The sequence below is a fragment of the Panicum hallii genome, chromosome 5 (genome assembly GCF_002211085.1).
Source record: "Panicum hallii strain FIL2 chromosome 5, PHallii_v3.1, whole genome shotgun sequence".
In the NCBI taxonomy this organism is placed as follows: Eukaryota; Viridiplantae; Streptophyta; class Magnoliopsida; order Poales; family Poaceae; genus Panicum; species Panicum hallii.
This window is the reverse complement of record NC_038046.1, coordinates 49899133-49907598: the sequence shown is the minus strand read 5'-3', so window position 1 is coordinate 49907598 and position 8466 is coordinate 49899133. Positions and strand designations below refer to the sequence as shown.

Below are 8466 nucleotides of genomic sequence, written 5' to 3'. Positions count from 1 at the left end.
AGATCTCGGATGAAATCGATAAAAGGTCTTCTCCAGTCTTCGCCAACCAGCATAATCTCCCGTTCTGGCTGTACCGGGCCAGTAACGGTGGAGACCCGCGGTGAAGGATTGATGGACGGGTGTTTTAACTCTTGAACGAATACCCCTGCTGGGACTTGTGCTCGTGTTGATCCCAGTTTAGATAGGGTGTCGGCAGCGACATTGTGCTCTCGCAGCACATGATGAACTTCTATACCAGAAAATTTGTTTTCTAGCTTGCGGACCTCTTGTACATAGGCTTCCATGGTCTCCTTGTTGCAGTCCCACTTCTTGTTGACTTGCTGAACGACCAAAAGTGAATCGCCATACACAAGTAGCCGCTTGATCCCCAGTGATATCGCCAAACGAAGCCCGTGAAGCAAGGCTTCATACTCGGCTTCATTGTTGGATACCTCCCAGAGGATTTGAAGGACGTACTTGAGTTGTTCGCCCCATGGAGAGATGAATAAAACTCCAGCGCCGCCGCCATCGAGCTTGAGAGAACCATCAAAATACATGGTCCAATGCTCTGGCTTGTCAACTGGACTTGGAACTTGATTCTCCCTCCACTCTGCCATGAAGTCGACTAGAGCTTGGGACTTGATTGCAGTGCGTGGCTTGAAGTCGATCGACAAAGCCCCTAGCTCTACTGCCCACTTTGAAATACGCCCTGTGGCGTCCTGGTTATGTAGGATATCCGCCAGCGGGTAGTCTGTGATAACGGTGATCTGGTACTCGTCAAAGTAGTGACGTAATTTCCTTGAGGTGATCAATATGCCATAGAGAAGTTTCTGGACCGCCGGGTACCGCGCCTTAGACTCCGAGAGTACTTCACTGACAAAGTACACAGGCCTTTGCACGCCAAAGGCATGGCCTTCCTCGGAGCGTTCGACAACAATGGCACTACTTATAACGTGGGTAGTTGCCGCCATGTAAAGTAAAAGGGTCTCACCCGGTAATGGAGCCGTGAGGATTGGGGGCGACTGTAGGTGTTGCTTGAGATCCTGCAGAGCTCGCTCAGCTTCCTCTGTCCAGTGAAACTTGTCCTGGCGCTTTAAGAGTTTGAAAAAAGGTAATCCTCTCTCCCCGAGCCGGGAGATGAATCTGTTGAGAGCTGCCATGCACCCTGTAAGTTTCTGTACATCTTTGATTGTGGCAGGTGCCTCCATATCAGTGATGGCGGTAATCTTTTCAGGGTTGGCCTCAATGCCCCGGTTACTGACTATGAACCCGAGCAGTTTTCCTGACGGAACACCAAAAACGCACTTAGTCGGATTAAGCTTCCATCGGTACTTCCTTAGACTGGCGAAAGTTTCCTCCAAATCCGCGATGAGGCCCTCGGGACTTCGAGTTTTCACAACTACGTCGTCCACGTAGGCCTCCACGTTCCGGTGTAGCTGATCAGCAAAGCACATCTGAATTGCCCGCTGATAGGTGGCGCCAGCGTTCTTCAACCCGAAAGACATCGTCTTGTAGGCATAAGTCCCAAACGGGGTGATGAACGCGGTCTTGATCTGGTCTTCTTCCTTGAGAGCGATCTGGTGGTAACCTGAGTAACAATCAAGGAAACATAACAATACGCAACCTGCGGTTGAGTCGACTACCTGATCGATGCGAGGGAGCCCAAAGTGATCCTTTGGGCAATGCTTGTTGAGATCGGTATAGTCGACACACATTCTCCATTCTTTGTTCTTTTTTAATACAAGGACGGGGTTAGCCACCCACTCTGGGTGGATTACTTCTTTAATGAATCCAGCCGCGAGGAGTTTAGCTATTTCCCGTTTGATAGCCTCCCGTTTATCGGGGGCAAAACGACGAAGTCGTTGCTTCTTTGGTGCAGCTTGTGGGTAGACGTTAAGGCTATGCTCGATCAGCTCCTTGGGCACCCCTGGCATATCCGATGGTTTCCATGCGAATATGTCTCGGTTGGCCCGCAGGAAACTGATGAGCGCGAGTTCCTATTTGTCATCCAAGCCTGCGCCAATAATGGCTGTCTTGGATGAGTCCCCTTCTTGGAGCTGGATCGTCTTGAGAGCCACATCGCCTGTCGACTTGACGCCCGATTGGCTCGCCTTCTTTGTCGGAATGTCCAGCTCGGCTTGAGAAAGTTGCTGTGCGGCCGCGAGTACTTCTTCGGAAGCATCTGGCACGCGGGAAGTCGATGCAAACTGGATGGCTTCTTGGTTGCAATCATAAGACTTCTTCAAGTCGCCTCGGAGCGTGAGCACGCCGCTGCGTCCTGGCATCTTGAGAAGTAAGTAGACATAATGTGGCACCGCCATGAATTTGGCGAGCGCCGGCCTTCCCAGTATAGCATGGTAAGAAGATTCAAAGCTGGCCACCTCGAACTTGATGAACTCGGTACGATAGTTCTCCCTCGTCCCAAAAGTGACTGGGAGAACGACTGTTCCAAGTGGGTGCGCGGCATTGCCAGGGACAATACCGTAAAAAGGAGCTTTGCTCGGAGTGAGCTTGTTGGTAAGGTCCAGACCCATCTTCTTCAGCGTGCTAGCGAAGATAAGATTGAGTCCACTCCCACCATCGATAAGAACCCGAGTAAGCTTGACTTCTGCGACTACGGGATCCAGCACCAGTGGGAACTTCCCAGGCTCGGAAAAGCTGGTCCATTGGTCATCACGGGAAAAAGATATGGGGACCTCCGACCATCGGAGCGGTCGTGGCACCGCCGGTTCAACCGATAGAATTTCTCGTAGCAGCAACTTTTGTTCCCGCCTGGAGCAAAAATCTTCGTCACCGCCAAAGATGACATTGACGGTTTTGGAGGCATCCTGGAACTTGGGTGTCTCTGATTTATCCTCCTGTTCCTCGTCTTCGGGCTCTTTGCCCATCGACTTGTTTTTCTTGCCGTTTCCAGGAGAGCCGAAAGTACGCTTGAGCTGAAAGCAGTCGATCGCTGCGTGTTTAGAGTTGACACACCACGGGCACTTCTTCTGCAGAAGCTTTTCAAACTGCTCCTGTGTGGTCGACTTCTTGCCACGCGAAGGGCGTTCCACAGCCGCGACGAGATCGTCTGGCTTGCGTTTGCGGGACGAACCCGAAAAGTCCTGCCGGCCTTTGTCAGCCCGGTTGTCGTTGTTGCGCTTCTGGTTGAGGTCGGTGCGTCTTGGGAACCTCTCGCGCATCTTTTCTTCTTGTTCGGACCAGTCGTGCATCATGTCGTGTAGTCCTGCAACTGTCTTTGGCCTGTTACGCCCAAAATCACGATATATACCTGGGTCAGTGAGGCCGTTGTAGAAGCAGTCGATAATGTCCTCTTCTGAGATGTTGGCGATGGTGGCCCGGACATCGAAGAAACGGCGGGTGTAGGATCGGAGGAGTTCATTGCGCTCTTGCTTGCACTGGGCGAGGTCGTGCCGGGTTCCTGCTCAAGATATGGCCCCCTGGAAGTTATCGATGAAGACCTTCTTGAGGCCTTCCCAGGAGTCGATGGAATCGCTGGGGAGACTTTCCAGCCAAGTCAACGGTGCAGGTTCCAAAGCCATCGGAAAGTAGACGACCTTGGTAGTGTTGGAGCCGCCAGCCACCTCAATGGCAGTAGAATAACAGCGGAGCCATTGCTGGGGGGCCTGCTTGCCGTCATACTTGGTAATGCCAATTGGCTTGAAACCCTCCGGGTACTTGTAGTTGTTGAATCTCGCAGTGAACGCGGGGAAACGATCGCTGCAGTCAGCATCGTCTCGCTCGACTACCTCGCGCTCCCGTCGCCTCGAGTCGAGGACTGACCGGGCATCGCGCCCCTCATTGATCTTCTGACGAAGATCAGGTTGGTGACGCAGAGGATTAGGCTGCCTCGGGTTGTTTGCCGGAGGTGGCTGTCGCCTCCCACCGGTGATCTGGCTTCCACCCACGCCATCATTGTTGTTGGTGCGTTGGGGTCGCGGGCGATGACCCGTTGTTCGACTTGGGGCCTGGTTTCGGCTGTCTCCGACGTGTTCATCCCTGACGAGCGATGCCGGAGCCTGCTGGTCCAACTGGACCCACGCCCGTTGGGCGTAGATGAGTGCTTGTCGGACGTTGGGGTCGTTGCTTCGCTCGAGTAGTGCTGTTACCCGAGCAATGTTGGCCACAGGAGTCCTGAAACCACGTTCATCTGCCGCGGCGAATTCGGCGTCGAGTTCGCGCTGTGCAGCACGTATGCGCTTGTTGGCGCGCCTTCTGTGAACCGCACGAGCTCTGTTCCTTGCACGTCGCGCGTCGCGCTTGGCGTCGTTCTCGTTCTCGGCTTCTACGGTGTCTTCATCTTCCGATATGCCGTCAAGTGCGCCAATGGGGATGAGGGCGTCGTCGTCCCTTTCTTCCGCCATCAGGACTTGGCGAGTTGCGAGTTCTTCGGAAGGGGCTTCGACTAGCTCAGTCGAGCCCTCGGATATGGCAGCCAACGCCCTGCCCTCCTGAAAAGGCAAAGGCTCCAGATGGGCTACCAATCGGTCTTCATGTCCGAGTGGGTCGGACAAGTTCATCCCCCTCCAATGAACAATTCGTCCTTCGGAGGTAGTGGTGATCATCAGCCCGCAAGCGGCCAGGTGATCCTCAGCCTCCCGACTTGCGGTGGCCTCGGAGCCTCCAGCCTGGAGCAAAGAGTCCAAGTCCTTTTCCAACGTGGAAAAAGGAACAGTAGAGACAGACGCTGCCTCGGTTTCCCTGGCAGAGTCAGAAAACGGCAACTCGTCGAGATTATCGACAAAGTCGTCGAGCCTTGCGGCAAGTGTTTTTAGCTTGAAGGTGTCGTCGACGGTGTGCCGACGGAAACCGCCTGCGCCGTTAGCGACGCAGACCCACGAGCCAAAAATGAAGGTTGTGCCCTCAGGGAGCACGAGACTGGGGAACTTAAAAATCGCCATCGAGTTCTCCAGCGGATCTCTGATGCGCCCCCCTACCTGGCGCGCCAGCTGTCGGGTTTTATCCGGCTGCCCACCAAGGGGTATACCCGAGGTGGTAGGTTTTAGGTTGGGATGCGCCGAGATCAGGAACTCGAAGGTGCAGACAACACAAGATTTAGACAGGTTCAGGCCGCAATATGCGTAATGCCCTACGTCCTGTATGATGGTTTGTATTGCCTTGGTGTTGATCTGGTGATCTTATGTTTTGAGGGGGTCCCTGCCCGCCCTTATATATCCGAGGGGACAGGGTTACATGAATCCTAGCCTGATACTAGCTTAGGAATCATATTCAAGTACAACTCGAGTAGTTTCCTTCTGTATCGACTAGTTCTACTCCGCATGCGAGTAGAATACAACATAAATGAGGTACAGGACATGTCCTATCCCCTAGTCCAATACGGACTCCTTAATGTACACAGCCCCGTGGCCCCGGGTCTGACAGTAGTTACCGTCCACGCGGTGTGATGTGTAAACGCAGCTTGACGTTGCTCTTTGTATCCTTCTTTGGCCCTAAGATGCCTGTCAAGAGACCTAAACACAGACATCCGGATGTTATATTACAAATGCTTCTGAAATGGGCAAATGATAAAAAACTAAAGCAAACAACAAACTTACTCGTCAAGGATTGAGATGACTAGAGAATAATCACGTATCTGAGGCGCGCCCGACTCATCTGATGGAATGCTCGAGTCAAGGTAGAAGACTTGCTTGCTCCTGACATTGATGATGAGTGTAACCCAATGGTTGCCTGGGTTGTACGGCACCACAATGTGCTCCTTGTCAGCATGTACTCGCATGCACTTCACCATGTACCTAACCAAGTTGAAATGGAAACAAGCGGTTTCATGTGTTAAATGGAAACAAGTGACTACATGTGGCTACAAGTTGAAATGAAAACAAGTTTAATTGTTGCATGTGCGCACCTGACCAAGCTATCTCTATCTGAATTCATAAATGTCACCGTCATCAGCTGTGGGTCAATGTACCCACATTTCTTTCCGGTTCGACGCCTTGTCTCTTGTTGCATGTGCCTACACGATCCATATGAATTGAAATAGAAACGACTTCAATTGTTGAACGTATATCAAATGCATTGAAATGGAAACAAGTCTCAATCGACTTACAATGCAAAGCACCGAATGAGAGAAAGATCCAAAGCGTCGAGGTTGAAAAGGTCGAACAAATCGCTCCAGGCAACAATAAAGATGTTGCCTTTGCCCTCAAGCTGCAGAAAGTGCCGCTCTTCGAATGACACCATGATTTCCTCGGCTTGATTGACATTTTGCATGTAGTAGTTGTGCAGGTCCACACAATATGGACCTGTTGCCCGAAGCTCAGAGACACTAAGCAAGGCCTTTCCAACCCTGTACTTTGGATTTTCAGAAGTGTAAGCCCTTGTGACCGGTTGTTTTATCCGCTCCACCTTTTTCTTACCCTCTGAGATCTTCCGCTTCATCGCCATCGGCCTACTCTGCTTCTTCCTCACAGGATTAGCCTTGCTTGGCTTCTTGGGAGCGGTAGCTGGCTCTGTCGGAACAGGTGGAGGGGGGGTAACCTGAGGCTGAGTAGGGACAGGAGGATGCGGATCCGGTAACGCTTCCCGTGTATCCGGCAGCTGTGGGCATGGCTCAGAAAACGTCGGTGGCACTGCAGCACTCTGTGGCTGAGGTTGACTGGTCGGTACTGAATCTGCATCTGCTGGATCAATATGAATACCAGCTCTCCGCCACTGAACCCTTCTCGCAACTGCATCCCGCAAAGTGGTGGTCATGTCATCTGGTGGCACCTCCAGCTTGATATTCTTAGCAAACTCATGCACGTAGTCAATCTTGACCACAGCACAATCAGCCCTGACCTGCAACAACAACAACAACAACAAAGCCTTTAAATCTCAAGCAAGTTGTACATACCAAAAGAAAAAAAACAAAAAGAAATAGGAGAAAAGAAAAGAGAGGCAAAGACCAATGCACTGACCTGGACACCTTCAAGCTGGGACATACCGGGATACACAAGCCCGTTCCCGACCTCCATGAAAGATGAATCTCCGACCAGCTGCACGAGAAGACTGCATCGGGTCGGACGAGCCAAGCCATCTATCGTATCCGGCTCCACTGATGTAGGCACAATTGCCCTCTCTGTCCCTCTACTCTGAGAAGCACCCGCTGCAGTACAAGCGAAGCTGTCCCTTCTCTCTTCACTCATCATACTCCCCAGCAAATCAGGGAATGACAATCCCTGAGACTCGAAGATGGTCTTTAGCTTTCCAAACATCTTCACCGTCACCTGAGACTCGATATCACTCTTTAGCTCTCCATACATCTCCATCTTCACCTGCTTTTTGATCTCATCTATGTCAACCTTTGATGAGGAGTCTCGAGTCCGCTTCCGGTATCTGCCTTTGTGTTCAGGGAACCCCTCCTTCCAGGTCAACTGACTGGAAACACCACGGACACGACCCCGTTGCTCACGGGTTCCCAAAGCCCTGGTGAGCGCATCAAACTCCCTCACTCCTTCATTTGAACCTTGGCTGCTCTCTATCAAAGCCCTTTGAGCAACTTCCTCAGCGCTCGTGCTGTAGAAATTGATATTGCCATCCTCCGTGAGCTTTGACCTAGCACGCATAAATGGTGCCAGCCGTCCCTCAAACGATTCATAGGGATTCTTAATGCCCCTCTCTGCCAGCATCTCATCCTCCTGCTCCCACTTGCGTTGCTTTCCAGCATATCCCGCGGAGCCAAGGTGGTGGTCAAGCTCGTTCCGCGCTCGGAGACCCCGAAAATACTCACTTGACTGTTGGAACTTGGGAGTATTCCACTTATGAACAAGCTCGTCCCAGGCTTCTTTGGTCAAGTCCGCATACTTGTCAAAAGGGTTCTCTTTCTTCTTCCAACACTTTAAAAGCCTGCACGACAAAACAATAAATCTGCATAAGTGACAGTAGATAATGAAAAAATGTTAGTAAATGACAATAGTAAGTGACAACACTTTACTTGTTCTTGTAGCTCCTCCAGGCTTTAGAGATGATCTTCATAGCATGCTTCGTAGCCTTATCGTGCAACTCTATCGGATATTCAACATAGGGTTGAATATTGTTTTCGAAGATTCTCCTTTTGTCGTCCCAAGACAAGTCATCGAAATGTTCCAAGGTGAGTGGCACCCTTTGCCGGGCAGTAAGGCCACAAACCCGTGCTAATCTCACCAAGATTGACGGGTCTTCGGGTGCTGCCTCAGAATTGAGCAGGCCACAACTTTTCACATCTGATGGCCACCTTGTCTGGGACCTTTTCTTTCTGCCAGCACCAGACGTGCTAGCTCCTGACTGTGACCGTGCCGGCCGTCCTGATGATGCTCTGTCATCTGTAGGTTGCTGCACACTGTCCTCACCGCCTGCAGCTTGCTGCACACTGTCCGGACCACTGGACATCGTGCTACACGAGAAAGGAAAAAAAACAGATACAACCATAGAGTAAACGCTCCAAATCAGATAGAACCATAGAGTAACCGCATGAATCCCATATCTAGGTCTAGACATGCTTAATGCTTTAGT

The 8466-nt window shown here is 51.5% G+C and overlaps 1 protein-coding gene across 1 annotated transcript; it reads right to left on the bottom strand.

Moving 5' to 3' along the window:
- Positions 1-5896: 5896 nt before the first annotated feature.
- LOC112892716 lies at positions 5897-7244 on the bottom strand. Its single transcript, XM_025959845.1, has 3 exons — positions 6894-7244; positions 6475-6774; positions 5897-5950 (listed from the first exon to the last, which is right to left on the bottom strand). The coding sequence occupies exons 1-3, from the start codon at positions 7242-7244 to the stop codon at positions 5897-5899; spliced, it is 705 nt and encodes a 234-aa protein (XP_025815630.1).
- Between the last annotated feature and the right edge of the window lie 1222 nt (positions 7245-8466).

Coding starts and splice junctions, on each gene's coding strand:
- LOC112892716 (XM_025959845.1), bottom strand. CDS start 7,244: ATGGAGATGTATGGAGAGCTAAAGAGTGATATCGAGTCTCAGGTGACG. Junction 6,775..6,893: donor CCCAGCTTGAAGGTGTCCAG/GTCAGTGCATTG, acceptor TTGTTGTTGCAG/GTCAGGGCTGATTGTGCTGT. Junction 5,951..6,474: donor CTGTCCCTACTCAGCCTCAG/GTTACCCCCCCT, acceptor TGGATCGTGTAG/GCACATGCAACAAGAGACAA.